This window comes from Molossus molossus, unplaced genomic scaffold (genome assembly GCF_014108415.1).
Source record: "Molossus molossus isolate mMolMol1 unplaced genomic scaffold, mMolMol1.p scaffold_m16_p_4, whole genome shotgun sequence".
NCBI classification, from domain to species: Eukaryota; Metazoa; Chordata; class Mammalia; order Chiroptera; family Molossidae; genus Molossus; species Molossus molossus.
The window spans coordinates 24,777,044-24,798,897 of NW_023425377.1; the positions used below are offsets into that span (position 1 = coordinate 24,777,044).

The 21,854-nt window shown below is 39.3% G+C and overlaps 1 protein-coding gene across 1 annotated transcript in view; it reads right to left on the minus strand.

Moving 5' to 3' along the window:
* SPINK5 (serine peptidase inhibitor Kazal type 5) overlaps positions 1-21,854 on the minus strand; it is an 85,817-nt gene that overhangs the window by 8,840 nt on the left and 55,123 nt on the right. The window contains exons 21-34 of the mRNA XM_036281625.1: positions 20,527-20,614; positions 18,534-18,661; positions 17,823-17,889; positions 15,053-15,180; positions 13,452-13,548; positions 11,429-11,556; positions 10,664-10,733; positions 9,339-9,466; positions 9,097-9,175; positions 6,606-6,733; positions 5,503-5,575; positions 4,713-4,802; positions 4,483-4,610; positions 3,386-3,485 (exon numbers count right to left, since the gene is read on the minus strand). Coding sequence (XP_036137518.1) covers positions 3,386-3,485; positions 4,483-4,610; positions 4,713-4,802; positions 5,503-5,575; positions 6,606-6,733; positions 9,097-9,175; positions 9,339-9,466; positions 10,664-10,733; positions 11,429-11,556; positions 13,452-13,548; positions 15,053-15,180; positions 17,823-17,889; positions 18,534-18,661; positions 20,527-20,614 — 1,432 coding nt within the window. The remainder of the gene's footprint in view (positions 1-3,385; positions 3,486-4,482; positions 4,611-4,712; positions 4,803-5,502; positions 5,576-6,605; positions 6,734-9,096; positions 9,176-9,338; positions 9,467-10,663; positions 10,734-11,428; positions 11,557-13,451; positions 13,549-15,052; positions 15,181-17,822; positions 17,890-18,533; positions 18,662-20,526; positions 20,615-21,854) is intronic.

The following is a 21,854-nucleotide window of genomic DNA, read 5'->3' on the forward strand; positions in this document are numbered from 1 at the left end:
AATATCTGAAAAACAAAATTACCCAGTTTGACTTAAATTATATTTATAGACTTCTATATCCAACAATTGCAGGCTACACATTCTTTTCAAGTACACATGACATTGTTATCAAACAGACCTTATTGGGGGGCAATTAAGCAAGTGTCAATAAATTTTAAAGAATTAAAGTAATAAAATGTAAGTTTTATGATCACAGTGGGATAATACTGGTGATAAATATGACAGTGATAAGGTTCCTAGATATTCAGAAATAAAGCAACACACTTTTAAATAACTCATGGCTCGAAGTAATATAGAAATGCTTTGAACTAAATGATTATGAAAGTATATATTATCAAATTTTATCAGTTATAACTAAGTACATAATTATAAAATAATAAAGTTTTAAAGTCAATGATCTAAACTTCCATCTCAAGAAGCTAGTAAATAATAAACAAATTAAGATCAAAGAAAACAGAAAAAAACTAAATAATCAAGAACAGTAATTTATGAAATAGAAAACAGAACAAAGTCAAATGTTGATTGTTTGAAAAGATTAATACATTAATAAGCCATTTGCAAAATTGACAAAAAGGCAAGAAATACACATTACCAATATTAAATATAAAAGGAGTGTCACAATATGAATATAGATATTAAAAGAATAATGTGGGAATGTTATAAATAATTAAATGCCAATAAATATGACAACAGATGAAATTAACAAATTCCTTAAAAACCTCTTTCTGAAACAGATACAGAGAAGAAATAGAAAATTTAATAGTATTGAATCTGTTGACGTTCATTTCAGAGACATAAGAAGTATTTGTTTCCTAGTTTGTTTTTGATAAATAATCCAAACATCTAAATGGAATGCATTTTAGATGACAGTGAGTTCCCTATCCATTAAGATACTGAAGGAAAATTGAGACAACCTTTTATGAGTCACTGACAAAGGCAGAACTAAACCATGTATATTTTTAGTATTTTTTTAAGTATCTGCTACTACAAGGTTTAAAATTACTAAGATAAAACATCACAAAGAGGCAACAAGGACAGATGCTTCTCTTTTCCTTACATAGTGTATCAACTAGGAACAAATTCCGACTTCACCTTCAGAACAGACCAGGATCCAGCCACCTCTCCTGACCTCACCATTACCACCTGCATACACTAACACCATCTCTTCTGTGGATTGCTGCTATGACTAATAAGCTGTCTAGCTTTCACTCTTGCCTACCTGCAGTGTATTCTTAAAACATAAATCAGATCACATCACCCCCCTTCTTAAAATTTTCATTCAGAAGAATAGCTACCATGTTAAAAATGCTCTGCAAAATCCAATATGGCATGGCCTCCTGTTACTTTAATGACTCCCTCCCCTACAGTGTTCTCTGAGGTCACTCTATTTCAACTGCACTTGACTTTTTGCTCTCCTTGGGGCTTTGTGGTTCCTCTTCTTGGAATGTTCCCCCCTCACTCACACACATGAAATCAATTCCTTTAGGTCCTGGTGCAAATGTCCCCTTCCCAGAGAGCTCTTTCCTGTACAGCACACTTCAAATTGTATCCCAGAATTTTATTTCCCCCTTGACAACTCTATTTTACTTACTCACATCACCTATTATCTATGTTCTTCCAAAACAAACTCCATGAGTCTAGAGAGTACTGTCTGTTTTACTTACAAATATTGTTCTCATATACATAAATAATGCTTGGAAAATAATAGGTGCTCAATAAATATCTGTAGAATGAATAAATAGATGATTATATAGATAAGAAAACAGATAATAAATGTGGTTCTCTTCTCCAAGAGAAAGTTCAGCTAAAACCCAGATTATACATTAAGAGGAAGAGCAATGGGGTTTCTGGTCTCCCAGGCGGTGTCTTATTTCTTGACCTGGGTGCTAATATCACAGGCGTAATCACGTATGATATGTGCACTTTTTCTGTATGACTATTATACTTCAGTAAAATGCCTTTTTGAAGAACAGATTTTATTACTCACAATAGCCCAGATATGGAAAAAAACCTGTGTCCATCAATGGATAAATAGATAAAAAAGATATAGTATATGTATGTGTGTAAAATAAAATATCTAAGGGGTCTTCATTTATGAGAAAGAAGGACATCCTGTCATTAAGACAACTTGGATGAATGTTGAGGGTATTACGCTAAGTGAAATAAGTTGGACAAAGAAAGACAAATACTGTATGTTATCACTTACATGGGGAATCCAAAAAGGGCAAATGTCTAGAAACAGAGAGTAGATTGGTGGCAACCAAAGGATAGGATTGAAGGAAGCGGGCAGGTGTTGGTCAAGGGTACAAACTTATAAGATCAATAACTTCTGGTGATCTAATATACAGCAGGGTGAGTATAGCTAATAATACTGTATTACATACTTGAAAATTGCTAAGTGAGTAAATCTTAAATGTTTTTCCTTGAAAAAAGAAATGGTAATTATGTGAAGTGATGAAAAGTGTCAGCTAATGCTATGGTGATAATCATTCTGCAAAATACAGGTGTGTCAAATTAACACATTATACATTTAAATTTACACAATATTGTGTGCCACATCTCAGTAAAGCTGAGAAAAAAAAGAATAGTTTTTGCAAATAGCTCTTCTCCATGCTTAGGGGTTTCTAATGTTCAGCCAATTTAGTAGAAATAGGTACTCAGAATTTATTTCAGTAGTACAACTCATCTATTATCCTACTTGAAAAGTTTGATTCATTTCTCTTTCTTTTCTGACTAGGTGCTAAAATCTCCCCTTTAGGGCCCAATTTGAGATTCTACTTCATGCTCTCATATCCCATTTCTTCCTGTCTGCTCCTGACCTTGGTAAAGTTCTAAAAAAGGCATTTGATTAGGCTCATGTATACTAAGGTGTACATTACTGATGGCCATCAGGCTATATTTCAAATAAAATGTTTTAACTACTGTGAATAACTGATTGGTGGGAATTTCACAAGTGTGAACGTGCTCAGCATAGCACTCCAGATGACTGGGAAAAGGATTTGGTTTGCAGAGGGGGAGTGAGGGGAATCTGGATCAGCAATCTTTTCGGTCTGCTGCAGTTAGAGAATTGAGGCTCCTACCAACTTATCTGACCACATGGGAGATAAACCATGTTCATTACACATCCACTATTTAAAATGTCAAAAATGTACTAAATTGGTTTGGAGTGGGACTAGTAATCTCAAAGAGCACAGAAAAAAGCACTGGTGAGCAATCCTAGGACTCTCACCAGACACAATCTACATTGAATCTGGATCTGAGGCTATACTGAATCAGCCCTTCCCAGGCCTTTCCATGGAAATGAGATTTATAAGATCCAGTGGCAACACCACTCCTCAATAAGCAAATTAAGTGAATAAGTAGCTTTTCAGAAAGTAATTCTTACCAGGACAGAACTGAAGGAATCTGGGCTGCCTTTCCCTTCGGAAGATTTAATTTGGGATGGAATTTCTTGAAGGGTTGCCCTTTCCAAAGCTTCTTTTTGACTAAAGAAGAAAATAAAAAGTAATATGAAGATATACACTCAAATATTAGCTCCCATCACTTCCCGTGGGAAGTTAAGTAATTCTAATGAAATATGATGGAAGCACAGAACAGAGAGGGTGACCAGGGTGATATGTTAAGGAAAGCACACGGCTGGGCTCTGGTTTAGAGCTCTTATCACATAATCGATGTGTGACTTCAGACAAGTGGCTTAAATTCCTTGAGCTTAGATTTTCTAGAATATAAAAAAAGGGTAGTATTGGTAATTCCTTCCTCAAAGAACATTTTATGAGGAGCTAAATGAATACTGATGATGGTGATGATGACTGTGATTACTGTCATCATTATCTATCATGCCCATTGGTCACCAAATATGGCTCTTCATCAGAATAACCTAAAAACCCTTTCTCAAAAACAATTTCCTTAGCCCTGAAGATGGACTTCATATATTTTAGGGCAAAATATCTGTATTTGTTTTTTTAAATAAAAAGACTTCTCTGTTTAGTCTGATCTAGTTGTGGAACAAAACTCTTGTAACTATGATCCTGAGAACTAAAAAAAAAAATTTTAAGTGAAAATTAGTAAATGTCATGGTTAGATCTTACATCTGGATTTCCTGTCTCCAAATCTAAGCATTCTTCCTCCTACATCAGATGCTGTCATGTTAAGGTCCTTGAATCTAAAAACTTATTTTTGCCCTGGCTGGTTGGTTGTGCGTTGTCCTGTGCACCAAAAGTTTGCAGGTTCAATTCCCAGTCAGGGTGCATGTTGGAGTTTTGGGCTCAATCCCTGGTGGTGGTGGTGGGGGGCATGCAAGAGGCAACCAATTCTCTCCCTCTCCCTCCAAAAAGCAATAAAATATATAAAAATTAAATAAGTAAACAAACACAAGCCTGTTTTAAGGACCCCATGGTTCATGACCCCACATTTATTTAAACAGCAGTTTCTACAAAGGCAGTTCCCTCCCACACCGACAGGGCCCAAGATTCTCTTACTCACAAGATAGCTCTACACAAGAAGCACTTGTTTTTATAAAACTTCCCATCAGCACCACGCACAGGGTCATACTCCCGAGTGCACAGGAGCTCGCCAGTCCTCAGGTGTCCTCGAAAGTGAGCGCACTCGTCCTGGAAAGTGAGAAAGAAGTGAGCATGGTTGTTCCCTTCTCCTCTTGGTGGTTTTCTCAAACTTGGTCTGAGGTCCTCTCTGGGCTCTAGGCTCAGACTCACTGCACTGATCCTGGCAATGGAGGCCACGGAATGGCCAGACTGCCCAGGCTTTCCACTCTCCGTTCCTTTCTGAACCTCTCTGCACTGCTCCTGCAAATGCAAGGAAACACAAAACAACGCTTGAGAGACCTTCTGGTCTCCCCCGCTCTTTCCTTCATCCTTCCTAGCCCCCATTTTCCACATGAGGTGCGCCCTCGTCCGAAGGACATTCTCACAGGAATCTAACTCTACAAATGGGATTGCTCGTCACTGTTAAAGGACCGAATGACGATGTCTTCTTCGCCGTCTTGGAAAGCAAACTGAAAAGGCAGCATCATGCATGCACACTACTGATTTGTTGATGCTGGGAAAATCATCTGGAGAAAACAGAAAGAAGACATCAAGGAGAGAAGCGAAAGGGGAGGCTTTGAGATACGTGTATATTACCTGACTTGTTAAATCATTGTCCACAAGCCACCTGAAGCCTCCTTGGGCGTTTAGGGTCAGAGACAAGCATGCAGGGGAAATGGTAAAGGATTTTTCCCTCTATTTTTCAACCCACATTTCTCCCAAGACAAGAGACTAAAGCCATAATCGACACAGTGCTGGCAAATACTCTACAAAATTGAGAAAAACATGAAATCTTCAATCCAGGAAAAAAAAAAAATCTTATTACACCCAAAGTGACGATACAGGCAAAATCAGTTTTCTTTGTAGTAAAAGATTAGCATCTTCATTATCCCAAAACTAGAGTAGAATTCCAAATGTGAGGAGGAAAAGTACAACAGTTTTATATCTTTTAAGAAATAACCTTTTTATCATTTGAAGGCCTGTCGTGTGATCTTTCTTGTTCGTTCTGTTTTCTATCACTAGCTTCTCGGTTACTGCAGAATAAAAAAAAGAGAGAGTTTTTTCAGGGTTATTACTGAAATTTTTTTTAACCCAAGTTTTCTCCTGTTTTAAACATTAACAAATCTAACACTGTATTCTCATATTAAAAAAAAAATCTAGCCCTGGTTGGTTTGGCTCAGCGGTTAGAGCGTCGGCCTGCGGTCCAGAGAGACCCGGGTTCGGTTCCTGCTAAGGGCACGTACCTCGGTTGCAGTTTGTCCCCGGCCCTGGTGGGTTGTGCGGGTGGCAGCCACTCGATGTGTTCCTTTCGCATCAATGTTTCTCTCTTTCTTTCTCTCTCTCTCTCTCTCTCCTGCTCTCTCTCCCTCTCCCACTCTATCTGAACAAAAAATGAAAAAATGTCCTCGGGTGAGGATTAAAAAAAAATCTAAAATACCATTTTTTACTAATGACTTCTGCTTGTTGGAATTTTCATTATTTGTGGCAATGTTATCAACTCTCCTCAATTCAATTACTATACTGCCATTATATTTTCCCCTAGTAGGATCTATTTATGGGTTTCATACAGAGAGTTGCTCTGTTTCTTCGTTTTATTTTTCTTAGTAAAGTACAACTAAACTCAGCATTTATTACTCATTATATAGTTTTAGTGCTTTAAAGTTTATAAACATTTAAAAATATCATCTCCTCAAATCCCTATAAAACTTTATTGTGAAATTATCATCCCCTTTACAGACAGGAGGAGCCGGGGCTCTGCAGAGGGAACTGGCCTGTCCCCCGTTACTTAGCTGGTGAGCTTCCTCTTTGAAAGTCAATCATTTGACCATGGTCCAATAGCTCTCCCCCCATCCCACACGCTCCAGGTATAGTTATACTGCTCAACATCAAAATAAAATGTTTTGTGAAAGTGCCCTGGAAACTATTGTCTTCTTCCCAGGTGAGGAGCTATTGGTATATTTGTTATAGGTGAGGCCAAGCGCCTGAAGGTTTAAATTGAGGGGAACTGTTTTTTGGGCCAACAGGCACACCATATCAAACAGATCAGTCAACCTCCTCACGTACAAGATGCTCTGACACATCGCACACTTGTTGACGTGCATCTTCCCGTCGGGTCCGCGAACGGGGTCGTTTTCTCGGGTGCAGATGAGCTTTCCGTCTCTCACCATGCTCCGGAATTCTTGACACTGATCCTGCCCGCGGAGCAAAGCGAGATGTTGATGTGAGAGTCTGATCTTAAGGACTGAAAACAGGACTGGTCGGTAAGATCTAAACTCAAATGCTTGAGGTGGGGGGGAGGGGAAATCTAGAGAAAAGTGAAGTTGTACGGATGGAATGTGTTTTAAAGGCACTGTGTTCAGTATATGCTCAGGAAGTTAGAATGCTCCCCATGGCACCTCTCTCAAAATACCTGTCTTGCCCCAATGGAATGTACCACTTAAGGCAGCCCATTCCATTTTTGTACAGTTTTCTATTATGCTGAGCCCCAAACCCATCTCTCTACAATTGTTCCCATTACTCCATACAGAAAAAAACCTGGAATGAACTAGAAGATGCTCTTTGGGCAAAACATACTTATATGTGAACTTTTAGCTTAGTTCCTTAATAATAATAATAGTAATAATAATAATAATAATAATAATAAACATTTTAAAAACAAAATCTGTATTATATGCCAGGCACTTTGATGTGCCCTTAGTTGTCATAACAACTCTACAAGATAAACATACATTTTCCCCCACTTACAGATGAGAAAAATAAAGCTTGGAGAGATTAAGTAACTCAAGTCAATGTTGGGTTTGTGATCTGAAACCTGCTCACAACCAGGCTATTCTCCTTTCCTTCATTGCTTTTACCTGGCAGAGAATAAAACTCCTATACATTTGTGAGAAGATGGAGCATTTTTGTTCATGGAAAAAATAAGAACCTTAAAGAGAAGCCAATGGAACAGAGTCCATAGGATCTGGCCTCTGTTGAAAGCTTTGGACATCTACAGAAATTTGTCTTGAACTTCCATTAAGCCAAAAGAGCCAAAGTAGAAATGTGGGAAGATGACTTTAAAAAATACTGCTAATGCCCAGCCGGTGTGGCCCAATGGTTGAGTGTTGACACATGCACCAAGAGGTCACTGGTTCAATTCCTGGTCAGGGCACATGCCCAGGTTGTGGGCCCAGTCCCCAGTGGGGGGAATGCAGGAGGCGGCCAATCGATGTTCTCTCTTGTCGGTGTTTCTCTTTCTCTCTCCATTTCTCTTCCTCTCTCTCCCTCTAAAATATCAATAAAGAAAAAAAATACTGCTAGTAATTTAGATTAGTTATCCTTCTTTCTTTCAATTGTGATGCCCATAAACAACTCTAGACCTACTTTTTCTGAGCATTTAAATACTTCTCTGGAATTTGATATCTGATTAACATATTAAAGTCTCACAGCTCTCACACTTTTAGAATTACTAGAATGATTTCCTTTTCCAGGTGCTCAACAATGCCAATACATACATGTTTGCAATAGCACCCATTTTCCTGCAGAGCAGCCTTTGCTTCAAGAGTGCAGTCTCTGGATCTTCTATTTATTATCTGTCTATAGTTAATGTCTCTGAGTTTTTCTGAACTATAAAATTGGAACAGTATTACCCTCTACATAGATTTGGGGGAGAAGGGGTTACATATTATGATGCAAATACTCTGTAAATCTTATTTCACTTTTCATGAAGAGAAAAGACCACAGCTCCCTTTTTGCCACATACACACATGATATCTGGACATTCTCTATATATTCATATAGAGAGAGCTTTTTTTTTTTTTTTTATTTGCCATTCTTCAAGGACATAATAAATAATGAAAAAGTTGACCAAGATCACAAATAGAATAAATGGCCAGTAGATAGCATTTGAAGTTGTACAATAAAGCCTTGTCACAAAACCCTTCATCTACCAAAATGCATTACAGATATCCTCAACATATTTTTTAAATGATAATTACTTATTAATGTTTCATTTTGTTTAGTCAGCATAGACTTAATGAAGTGTTGCCTCCTTAGTGGGATAGTCTTCCTGGGGAAACTTCAGTATCCTACCCCTCTAATTGGAGCTCATAGATGGATCAGAAGAGACTATGCTGTGCCACAGTCCCTGTGTTGGTATTGTCAAGCATTCAACATCATGTGTGAAAGCCCAAAATTGAACACAAGATGGCACTGTAAGGCCAAGTCAAGAATTCATCATCATGAGCTCCAAGCATTTGATGCTTGCTTTCTTGTTTGTAATTTTAGTATCTATTTGCTTGGTTATTTTGTTTTTGTTTTAAAAGTTCAGAAAAGAAATTCACTGGATAACAACACTAATTTACAATGGTCACTGGTCCTACACATGTGTGGAAATTGCATCTGAGTTGCTCGTAGGGCATCAATTAGCATGTTATTTCTTTGCAAGGTCTGGTCCTGTCTTGTTTACCATCATTATATCCATAATGACTGCAACAGAGTAGGCATTTCATGAACATTTGTTGGATAAATTCACCATACCCACAACCATCCAAATTTACATATCAATGTATAGTACCTGGTTTTCATTACTCGTTTGCCCTTTGTTTCGCTTCTCTTCATCCTCTTTCTTCTTTCTTTCAGCTGCTTCCCTTTCCCTGGAAGCAAAGAACCGGAAAGAAACATTTCTACCAAAGTGAACAAACATCTCATTGATCACTAGATCTGTCTTAAAAAAACATGTCATTTTCTCAAACTGGTGAGAAATGATCATTATATATTTAAGACACAATTAAAGACCCATTTTTGAAAAATACTCACAGTTTTTCCTTACACATAACACACTTATTGCCATGCATCTTGCCATCTGCATCACGGACAGGGTCACTTTCTCGGGTGCAGATAAGTTGTCCGTTTTTCATCCTGTCTCTAAACTCATCACACACATCCTGAAAAGAAGGCGAGCTTGCATTAGAAATGGCTGTTTCCACATAGTATTTGATCGGCTTGAAAAGGTGAAGACGTTGGTGGCTCTCTCTGGAGCAGGCCCACGCCTTTCCCTCTCCCCCAGGCATGTTCCCCTTGCCTCTCTCCATCTCAGAGTCCCAAGGGCCTCTCTCTCGCCTCTGTAACCTGTTCCTTGAGCCCACGCAGCTCAGTTGGCTCACTCCTTCCCTGGCTTAATTCTTCTACCTCTGTGACTTTCTAAATAAACTTTTGCTTGTATTTTAAAAAGGAGAAGGAGAAGGAGGAGAAGGAATAGGAGGAGGCGGAGGAGGAGGAGGAGGAAGAGAACTAGGAGGAGGAGGAGAAGGAGGAGGTGGAGGAGGAGAAGAACTGAAGATTTTGACTCGAGAGTTAGGTAGCCACTTAACCTTGCTATGGGAGGAAGTATAATGGCCCATGAAGACTGCCATAGCCTAATTCCCAGAACCTGTAAGCATGTTGGCTTACACAGTAAGAAGGAAATAAGATCAAAGGTGGACTTAAGGTTGCTGCTCGGCTGACTGATCTTAAAATGGAGAGCTTATTCTGCATTACCTGGATGGGCCCAATGAGTGACACAAGGGAGGAAGAAGAATCAGTGTCAGAGTTCTATGGCGTGAAAAAGATTCAACTGGCCATTGCTGATTTTCGATGGCCACAAGCCAAGGAATGCAGGCCGTCCGTAGAAGTTAGACGGGATGAAGAAACAGATCTTCCCCCAGAGCCTCCACAAAGAAATGCAGCCCTGCTCACACCTTGTTTTGAATGCAATGAGACCCACTTAGGACATCTGAAGTCCAGATATACATGAGCATAAATTGGTGTTGTTTTAAGCCACTGTGGGTAGTAATTTGCTACAGCAGCAGAACCTCCTTTTACCCGTCTATAAAATAATTTTTTAAAATGTATTTTACTAGGCTGTGGAGAGAATTCAATAAACTACTATTTATAAAAGTGCTTTGTAAAGTGTAATACTGAAAGACTCCCACTTGGAGTTAAATTTCCACACTGAACAAGTTCCCAGTGAGTTTTACATTTATGATGGCTTCTGATCTAAGGGCAACATGTTGGTTGGCAACATTGACTCTCTCTTTCCATATTTTTGACAGCCAAGTGTTGACTTACAGAAAGACCATTCTTGCCAAAACCTAATGACTCACCTTTGATGCTGATTCAGTCCTATTTGCTCTATAGCCAGTATACCCATTGTTTCCACTTGCTTGTCTTTCCCTAGAAGAGAAGAGAGCCAGTAGTCATCTTGTGAACATGTACCCAGGTTTCAAAGGACCCTTGGACTTGATGTACCCTAAACCTGTTCCTCAGAGAGAATGTCTCTGCACATTCCATGAGGGACAGCCAGCTCGGTTATTCAGAAGCTCTCTCATCACAGGTAGATATTCAAGGCAGATCAACTCAGGCAATTTCAAGGTCTCCTTTATTTGTGTCTAAGTGTATCTTCCTATAACTTTTATGCTTTAGTCTTATTGCACATTCTCAGGACAACACAGAATAAACCTGTTGAGTCTGTCACATCTTCCTGACATTAATCCTTTGGATACTTAAAACAAGTTTCAGGTCTCCAAGTCCAGCGCCCTCAGTTACTTCACCTTTTCTTCCTAAGTTGCAGTTTTTAATTCCCCACTGACTCATCATTCTACCTCCTTGATTTGTAGGTTAACCTTTTATAATATTATTTCTTAAATTATGGAGCCCAAGGTAGAAATATGATCGAGAAAGTACCTCAGGATCATGATTTTTTTAACCTCTTACCATGTCTTGAGGGGGAAGCAAGAAAAAGATATAACGTTTGGGAATTAACAGAAAGGATAGTTTTCATGGAGGGAGCTCTTAATCAATGAGAACTAGCCATGCATTCAGGAAGACGATGTGATGTTTCAGAAATGCCTGTTGAGAGAGGTACTCACAGGATCTCTTTACACATGGAGCACTTGTTGTTGTACATTTTGCCACTGGCATCCCGTACGGGATCGCTCTCCCGGGTACAGCTGAGTTTTCCATTTTTCATATTTCCCAGAAACTCAGCACACTGGTCCTGAAAAGAGAGAAGAGAGCACGCCTTCTGGATTACTTGGTCTGTTATTAAATTTGGTGAATTATTTATTTATTTATTTACTTATTTATTTATTTTTATATCCTCCCCTGAGGACATCTTTGCAGTCATCTTCAGATAGAGCAGGACGAAGAGAGGGAGAAAGAGCAAGAGAGAAACATTGATGTGAGAGAGACACATCAAGTGGTCGCCACCCACATGACCCCAACTGGGACCGGGAACAAACTGCAACTGAGGTACGCACCCTGAGTGGGAACTGAACCTGGGACTCTCTGGTCTGCCTGGCCAAACTGGCCATGGCTGGTGAACAATTTGAGTAAGGAAAGTTCTTGTCTACCTTCTCTTACATGGAATATAACCTCTAGGATTGCTGTCTACAGGGAAAAGGGGGATGGAATCACCCATATTCTAAGAGGTCAGTTGTCAAGCCTAATGATACTGCTTTTCATGTTCCACAGAGGGAAAGGACAAAGCTGGCTGAAATTCATAGCATAGATCAAGGGTCAGCCAACTATATAACCTACAGGACTAATCTGTCCTGTTGCCTGATCTTACATAGACAGGTTTATATATAAAATGTGAAACACCCTCATTCATCCAGTCTAGATATTATTTATGGCTTCTTTCCCTCAACAATGTTAACACTGAATGGTTGTAACAGAGACCCCCATAACCCACAATGCCTAAAATATTTGCTATCTGGACTTAAAAAAAAATTGCTGACTTCTGTTGTAGATAGAAAGGAGAAAGAAATGCTGGAAGAAAGCCTGCAAAACGTCTATTAGCTTGAGCAAATTATGGAGAAGATAGGTCCTACCAGGTCTATTACTGGAGAATGAGAACTCAGCCTTCTAAATGAGAAAAGGTGGAAAAACAAAAGGGCAGAATTTGTCAAGGGCAAATATCGGGCCTGTGTCAGGTCTGGAAGTGAGCAGATGGTCTTGACATCTCCAGGTTGTAAGAAGAGCAATAGGGTCACTGGAAGCTTGTGAAATTGTGTTCACACATTCAAGGCATGGGCTTACACGCAACATTGTCATGCTGACACTTCAGAATAGCTCAGGAAATATGCTGAACACTTGCCTATGTTGTTTTGTGGTATCCCTCTAACAGTACTGCTCCATCAGGGACACCAGAGTTCAGTGAGCTGAAGTAACTTAGCTAGTGCTTCCCAAGTCCTAAGTGGAAGGGGCAGAGTCATACCCTGAATGATCTGACCCTAAAACCTATGCTCTTTCACTATATTATGCTGCTTTGGATCAACAGAAAATATATCTTTCCCTGGCCAGTTTGGCTCAGTGGTTGGAGTGTTGGCCTGCGGACCAGAGAGTCCTGGGTTCAGTTCCCGCTGGGGCATGTACAGAAAGAAAGAAAGAAAAGAAAGAAAGAAAGAAAGAAAAGGAAGGAAGGAAGGAAGGAAGGAAGGAAGGAAGGAAGGAAGGAAGGAAGGAAGGAAGGAAGGAAGGAAGGAAATATAAGAAAATATACCTCAACAAAGTGACTCCATTCAGGGAAAGAGAGAATAATAAAGGAAAATGAAGAACATGACGCTGATGTGAGACATCTCCACATTTATACCTCTTCCTCTCCTGTGATTGATTATTGACATGAGAGCTAGACCATAGAGAGAGAAGTCAGGAGACTGGGACAAGGTTATCATGTTAATTATTCCAGGTTTAAAGAAGTCAAAATGAGCCCTTAAGAGACTGAACTTGCTGAGGTATCACCCTACAGTTTTCATGGGACAATCCTCTATTCTTCCAAGGACACTTTTAAACTCAGCAAGACACACAGTCAGCTTGTACCACAGCCTGTGCCACGGTCCTACTTTCCATGAGTTGAGCCCTCTCTGGTCATGAAATTAGAGTTGCTCTCACCTGAGTTTGCCCTCCTTTACCACCGTCGGAACCATGATCTGTGGCAATCCTCTGCTTTTCTGCTTCTTTCCTCTTTCTTTCTTCATCTTCTTTCTGGCTGAAATTAGCAAGTGGGAGGGAGGGAAGAGTAGATTACAGAGAGTAGAGTCCATGGCCATGGGTTTTTCATCATTCGGCCCAATTAGGTTGGTCTAGAATTCACCAGCACTTATCGGCCATCTACTCTGCAGGCCCTCTTTGGAAATAAAATGATGCATTACGTGGAGCCCTTTGCCTGGAAGATCCCTCATGGCAGTAAAAGGAAACCAATATTTACAAATCACAGACAAGCCCAGGTGAGCTATCGATATTTCATAAAGGCTCACTGTGAATCTCCAGGTAGTTCTCTCGAACACCTCATATTTAAGAGGCTCCAAAATAAGTATCTTCTCTATCCAATGTGTTGTTCCTCCTCGATTCTCTACCCTTTGTGAAGAACAGAACACAGGAGTCCTCTCCAGCGCCTCCCTCTCCTTCAGCTCAGATAACTGTTGCCACGTAACACTGATTTCCCCTTCACAGTGCCTCCCGTGTTGGTCCACTCACCTTCTAACCTATTTTCCTGGCTCTAGTGACTCTATACTGGGTCATTGCAAACCCCTTCCACCACCTGGAGCATTCTTAATTTTGGTCCCTCTCTTTTCTTATTCTTTTAATGCCAACATATGAATCTTCCTAAAGTACCATAGTTACGGCACTGCCTCGTCTACCTAAATAAATTTTAGCTGCCTTCCATTCTACATGGAATTGACTTAAAAATCCTTTGACCTGCCATTCAAAGCTGGTGAACTGGCCAAGTTCTAACTAAATTTAAAAACTTGCATGTTACTGTACATAGGACAGTTTTCTTCATTTTAGATCTTTATCTATTCTGTTCCCCTCTCTTCCTCTCATTCCTTCCAGTGCTGTCCGCATGTTATCCAGATGCTATGGGTTTGTTCTATTCTTCCACAAAACTATTAACTTTCTCTTCCCTGAAGGAGCATAACATGTTTCCATTGTTTTCCATTTAGTGATGTGTTGTAGTAACTAATGCCCGTGTCTGATCTCTAGTGAGCTACATGATTTCTAGAAAGACTCATTCCTCTTTGTATAACCATTATCATGTGGTACACTGTAGATGTTTAGCAAATGACTGTTGAATACAAAATATTTTAGTTGTACTTCCAAAAATTGTGTAAGCTACTTTCCCTTTCCTGAAAATATGGTATTTTCAAAAATGTAGGTAGAGGAGTTAGATTGCTATTGAAATCGGCGTGTTTTCTTCCCAGTGGGGATTTCACTCACAGCAAAGGATTTGTAATCTGATCAGGAAAGGTGCTGTGATCTATTGATAGGCTCTACCCCAGAACTAATGGAGGATGTGGTAACAGTCTAATACACTGTCTATTTCTAGCATTACAAGTCTTAGCCTTTATAAAGATTCACCTAAAAATGCTTTACAGATAATTATTTCTTGCTTTCATATGTCAGGAAAGGACAACCACAGTATGCATTGTCTTCCCAGCTCTTGGCCTCCCCAGCTCTGTGGACCCACAGCAGGGCCTCATTTGTGCACTCACAAGACTGATTTACACATGGCACACTTGTTGCCATGGGTCTTGCCATCTGGGCCACGCACGGGATCATTTTCTCGTGTGCAGAAGAGATTTCCATTCTGCAAAAGGCTCCGGAATTCACTGCATGTGTCCTGAAAGGAGAAGAAGAGGCAAGGGCTTGGGTATTTTCTCGGAAATTACTTTGTTGGGTTCCTACTAAGTGCTTCCCTGGGGAAAAGAGAAAATAATCGAAGGTTTTTTTGTTGTTGTTGTTATTTTTTTTTTTTTCCTTTTTCTGGCAGTTGTTTTGCTCAATTCCTACTAAGCATCCGGGATTTAAAAGGTGGTTTAGTTTTCTTTTTCCTTGACATTTAGCCCCTGAATTCGGACTGAAATTGCAGTCACAAACAGGCAAGACAATTTTAATAAAGTGGGTTCTCTGAGGACTGGTCACATTTCTTACTCAGGGGTTTATCATCTATCTCTGTTATATTATTATTTTTTTTAAAAAACCCACTAAACACATCATAGACTAAAAACAATCAGGTTTAGACAGAACTTCAAAGTTTATCTGGTCCAACCATCCATACTATGTCTCAGTCCCCTAATCTTGCCCACCAAGAAGTCAGCTAACTTGCACAGGAACACCTGCAGTGATAAGGAGTCCATTACCCTCCATACAGTTCATTCCCAAATTACTATTTGATAGTTCCCACAAATTAGCCATAGTGCTATTTTTGGGGAATCTTAGAAAATAGTAAGTCCTGTAGGATCCCTACTCTTAGGGTTTGGTGTTTTTAAGATGTCATTACAGTTAGGATGAGCATGGCCCTCCAGACCAGTTAACAAAGTCAAAGTAGTTTACTTCCCTCAGAGAAACTGAGAACATTTTCCTTCTACCTGAGAGTTCTTCACATATTTGGAGAAAGCTTTCTTGTCCTCCTCCTGCAACTCCCTACGTTCTCTTCTAAGAGCTAAACATCCCAGACACTCACTCATTCTGTTTCAATCATCTGAACCATTTCTCATTCTGAATTCTTCCCCTCTCCTAAAGAATCTAACATAACATTCCCGGTACGTCTGGACACGCACTAACGTGGTGACAGCTATATCATACTATTAATTATAATTCCAATCTTCCATCAAAAGACCTCATCTTGGGGGTGGGGGAGGCTTCTCTGTGCCTCAGTTACCTCATCCATTGAATGAAAGTAATAATAGTATATTCCACTTGGTTAAAATAATAAAGGCAAATATGTATTAAGTAAAGTTGTATTAAGTACTCAATATACATCCTGGATTGTTATGAGAATAACGTGAGATAATACATGTATGTATATCTACGACTCACATCTAGGAAGTGCTCAATAAATGTTAGCTTCAGAATTATATGAGGAATGGATAGAGAATAAGCAAATAGCTTATGTTCATAGAGTTAACTACTGGTAGCAATTGGGATTGAATTTATGGGGTTCTCTTTGCTTGTTTTAGTTGTTGGTTTGCATCTTTTAGTTCATGTTGAAAGTCAATGAAGACAAAACTAACTTTTTCTCCTAGCTCTGCTTTGAGGTTCAATGCCAGGTTCCCTAACTGGTCAGAGTGAGTGAAAGAAATATGTTATGAGAGGACAGTTTGTTGGTCGTAGCTCATATGAAATCAGAAATAGTCTGATTCTGAAGAATTTTCTCTTGTAGATGTTGAAAAGTGAATCGTATGAGCTGATCATATTATTTTAAAATTCAGATTCATAATTGTGGGAAATAAAATTGTAAACAAACAAATTATGCAGAATTCTAAATGTGATGCTTTTGTTTAGAAATTATTTTTAATATCAATAGTTTTGTTTTGTTTTTCTGGAGGCAAAAAATGATCACAAACTTGGAAAAAATCTACCTGGAATCAGTCTTTTTGAAATAGAAAATTCTATTTGGGAAAGTTACTTTTCTATTTTTCCCCAAATTGCTGGCACCAGAAATATTTAAATCAAGAGCCCTGGCCGGTTTGGCTCAGTGGTTGGAGTGTCAGCCCGTGGACCTATGAGTCCCGGGTTTGATTCCTGTCAAGGGCACATACCTCAGTTGCAGTTTGTCCCCAGCCCTGGTTGGGGTCGTGCTGGATTTGTCCCTCTCATGCTGATGTTTCTCTCTCTCTCCTTTTCTTTTCCTCTCTCCCTCCCTCCCACTCTATCTAAAGATAAATAGAAAAATAACCTCAGGTGAGGACTAAAAAATAAAGGTAAATCAAGAAACACACCCAGTTTGATCAAATGTGTCCATTGAAACCTACATGGTATGTTAGAAATAATGCTTGATTGGTGTCAGCAAGTTGAGGTTTGAATTCTATCATTTCCACTTTTCATATGTGAAAACTTTGAGTTACGAAGATTTGGATTCTGATATCAATACTCTCATTACCTTTCTAAGCAAGTTTTTCTTTCCATTTTAAATTATCATTTAAATATACGGGAATGAAGAAATCAGGGGTTTGCAAGTAAAACTATGGACTGTAAGCAATCTGGCCCATCCCCTTTTTGTGTAAATAAAGTTTTGTTGGAACACATCCATGCCCATTTGCTTGAACTGCAACAGCAGACTGGAGTATTTGTGACAGAGACTGAACAGCCCAAACTTAAAATATCTACTATCTGGCCTTTTAAGACAAAATTTGTCAAACCCTGGACTAAATGAACCTCAAGATCTCTCCCACAGGTCTTCAGTAATTTCATGAATTATTTTTAAAGAGAAACTACAAAACCTCATCTTTTCATTGTGGTATGAACATCCAGGACAATTACCTTTTCAGTTTCTCTCTTAACCTGTGTTCTGGCTTCAGCTTTTTCTTTTTCTTTTGCTTCTTGCTGGCTGCAGAAGAGGGTAGAGGAGAATCATTCCTAGCACCCAGTACATGCTGTCTTAGAGAACACTCTCTAGGCAGGAATATTTCATTCCTTCCATACCTCAACCAACTTAGCTTGGGAGTAGGAAGGTAAATGCACTCAGTCCATATTATCCCTCTTGCTTATGGGGTTGCTTAAAGAAAAGACATGTCTCAGCGAGCCAGTAAGTACATTTTCACTATAATATTTCTTTTAGAAAATAAAGATGTCCTTCTCCCGAGAACGCAGCTAGGATACTTACAAATAGTGACTAGATGTTAGGAAATTTTCAATGAGTGAGGTCCAATGATTACATCTTTGGATTATTCATGACAGTATGTACACAGAGAACAGAATCCCAGTCCTTGTATACCTTTAGCTCTGGGGATTTTGCCATTAGCACGTGGTCTCCCCTTAAAGGTGATTCAAGTGCCTTTAAGAACACTGAGAACAAGCACTATAAAGAAATGTGCTAACTCTATGGTTTTATAATAGGAAATCCCCCACTCAATGCAGAGGTACCCTAAATTATCTAGCCCCTGGAGGAAAACTTCAGCATTCTCCCTGTTGCCTGCCCAGAAGATGATCTCTCCTCCACTCAGCAGTAGTAGTGGTTGAAGCTCTACTCACAAGAAGGCCTCACACATGGAGCAGGTGTTGCCATGGATTTTCCCATCTGGGCCCTGGATGGGGTCGTTCTCTCTGGTGCAGGGAAGTCGTCCATTCTTCACATAGTTACGGTATTCACTGCACAGCTCCTGCCAAGATTCAGGTAACTAAACATGAGAAAGTTTCCCTCACATTACCTCTTTGAAACTATCATATAACGCCCCGAAACATGATGGATGCATGGACAAGATGATGCAGGAGGTCGGTATTAGCCAAGATGCTTCTCAGAGACCCAGATCACACATTATGTGGAATATAAGGTAGTTGCTACATATCTTATTGGAAAACCTTCAATTCAATGCAAATATTATTCTCTGCTCAGCACTATGGGAGATAAAAGGAAGAATTTAATGTTCCTTTTGTAAAGGTATTTGTGCTAGGCAGGATGATAGCTTTCAACCCCAAATATGTATAAGCCCTAACACCCAGGTCTAATACCCAGGTCCTGCGAATATATCACCTCACAGGGCAAAAGGGACTTAGCAGATGTGATTAAAGATGCGGAGTCTGAGACAGGGAGATGATCCTGGATAGTTCTAGTGTGCCCAGTGTAATCAGAAGGTCAACCCTTAAAACTGGAAGACACAGATGGGTAGTGAGAGGGAGACAGGACTACACAAGAACAGTCAGAGATGTGGTGTTGTTGGCTTTGCAGCTGATGAAAAGTGTCCAAGATCCAAGGAACATGAATGGCCTCTAGAATCTAGAACATGCAAGCATTCAAACTGTCCCCTAGAGAGTCTAGAAAGGAGCACAGCCCTACCAACCCTTTCATTGAGCCCAGTGAGATGTGTGTCACACTTCTAACTTAAAGAACCGTGAAACAGTAAGTCTGTGTTGCTTGTAAGCTACTGAGTTTGTGGTACTTGGTTAGAGCAAGCATGAAAAACCAATACAGAATTTTTAGTGTCATTTGAAGAAATAAATACATAGAAGCATTTATAAGTTAGAATAAAACAAATGATATAATTGAGAAATAAAGAAAAATGATTGGCATAATAGATGACAAAGCTATTAAGTATATTGTACAAATGGAGAAAATCTTTAGGGAGTCTCTAATACTTATTCTGAACTATAAAAAATGGCTAGAATTTTGATAAGGGGAAGGGACATTCATGACAGAACATGAGCGTGACCACATAGAAGGTAAAGTTCATTGTATGTACAATATTGAGGACATCACTATGCGGGGGGAGGGGGGTTGTGCTGTTATACGTAGATAAGTTCCTTGAAATTTAATTTTAAAATAACAATAATGTACTTATTTTATTAATGAGTAAACTAAGACAAAAATGTTAACGTCTGACAACTGGCAGGGAGATAGATGGAGCTCATGACTTCTCTTCTATAAAATACAAATAATAATTCATACCTTGAATAATTACTAGAGATCAGTCATGGAATTGATAGACCACATTGCATATAGTAGCAATGACATACTTAATAGCCATCACCATTGTCATTATCATCGTCGTCATCATCATTATCATCATCATGTGAGATGTTACAGAAGCAAACCCAAGGCTAAAAGATGCTATTGAGTAACTTCTGCAAAATTTCACAGAGAATTATTTGGGAGGAAAACTTAGGTTTGTTTTTTGTGTTTTGTTTTTAACTAAACATCTTTATACAATGAGGTATGAGGCAAAATCTAACATCTGCCTCTATTGGTTTGCATCCAGAGAAGACAATCTGCACATATTTCTTTCCTGGGATAATCCAATCCATAAGTTCAGCAGAGGAAAGGGTGGTCGATCTCTTCTCAAATGCATAAGCAACTTGATCAAATTAGGTGTGAATAAACTGAACCAGGAAGAAGGGATCTTCTACATGAGGATCCCAATACATTTTCTGTTTGCAAAGTCACTACAGACCCGGGATTGGGACGAGGGAGCGAGGCCTCGCCTAATGAGAATGGAATAGGTAGGCGGCTCTGATGACCTGAAATAACTACCTGTACTGTTCCTCTCTTAACTTTCTCAGCTCCAGCTTTCACCGTTCCTTGCTTCGTATTATGTTTTCTCTGTTCTTCTTCAAGTTGACTGCAATTAAAAAGAAAAAGAAGAGGAAGATATAAGCGAAATATAATTCCTCATTCTCTTTGGTAACCTATTTTCAGAAGAAATGAGAATCTTCCAGACCTAAGGTCATATTTCGTCTTCAGTACAAACGTATGCAGTCCAAGAGGTGCTATCACTTTGTCCATTAATGCAGATAAATTCATTAGTTCCCAATCCCCTTTTAAAAATAAAACTAGCATGCTTTTTAAAAAATGTTTTTTTTATCAGTATGTGAAACTCGGATGGCCTTTTGCTCCCCGTCAGTGATTTCCACCAATAATCTAAAAAAAGCTTCAATTGCTTTTAAATGTTTTTAAAATTGTGAAACATTTCCTATTTAAATAACTACCACATCGATGACGGATGCAAGGCATGAAACTAAGTCAGACAATGGGCACATAATCCAAGTCAACCATGGGTCACTATAAAATAAAAAAAATTAATATTCTTTTAATGGCATTAATATTCAAGTTGAAATTCAAGTTTTAGAGTGCAATAATGATTCCAGCTCCAGAAGAGTCAACAACTGATATTTTGAAACTGATCATGAGCCTAAGATTCTGGCATTTTTGCCATTTTCTGCTGACGTGAAGCATGCCGAGTCCAGACAATTCCTTAGCATGTATCATGCCTACCCAGCCATCCCCACAGTGCCAGCCAATCCAGCAGGTGAGAGAAGAAACCTGAGTTCTTGAATCTCGGGCCACTGTTAACTGCCCTCCCTGTTCATCTCTCCTTTAGGAAGCTTAAATCTTATACCTAAGACTGGACCAAGACGTGTGAAAGTTAAGGAACACCATCAGCTTTGCACCTGTCTCAACAGATATTATTTAAATATTTTTCTCAACATTTATTTTAGCAAATGGTTCAGTAGGGGAATAGGAGTCTAAGAAGGAGAAGAGCCAGAGATGGTAACATGTCATCAGCTTCTCCTGTTTTGTCCCACACATGGAGCTCTGGTCCCACTCAGCCAGACAGTGGCTGTTTAGGCCCTGGACCTGGCTTACCAAGAACACATTTTAATACACATCTATGAGGTGGACATGCCCCGTTGGGGTTTCGCTCTCTATACTAAGACACTTATCAAACAAAGCGTTCATTTCACCTGTGTATAGCAATGTCTCTGAAAAGATAAATATCATTCTCCCTAGTCCATTTCATGTTCGGGTTACTTTAAGCCTTTGCACACTGGCCCCACAGAACTCTGTCCAAATGGTTTTCC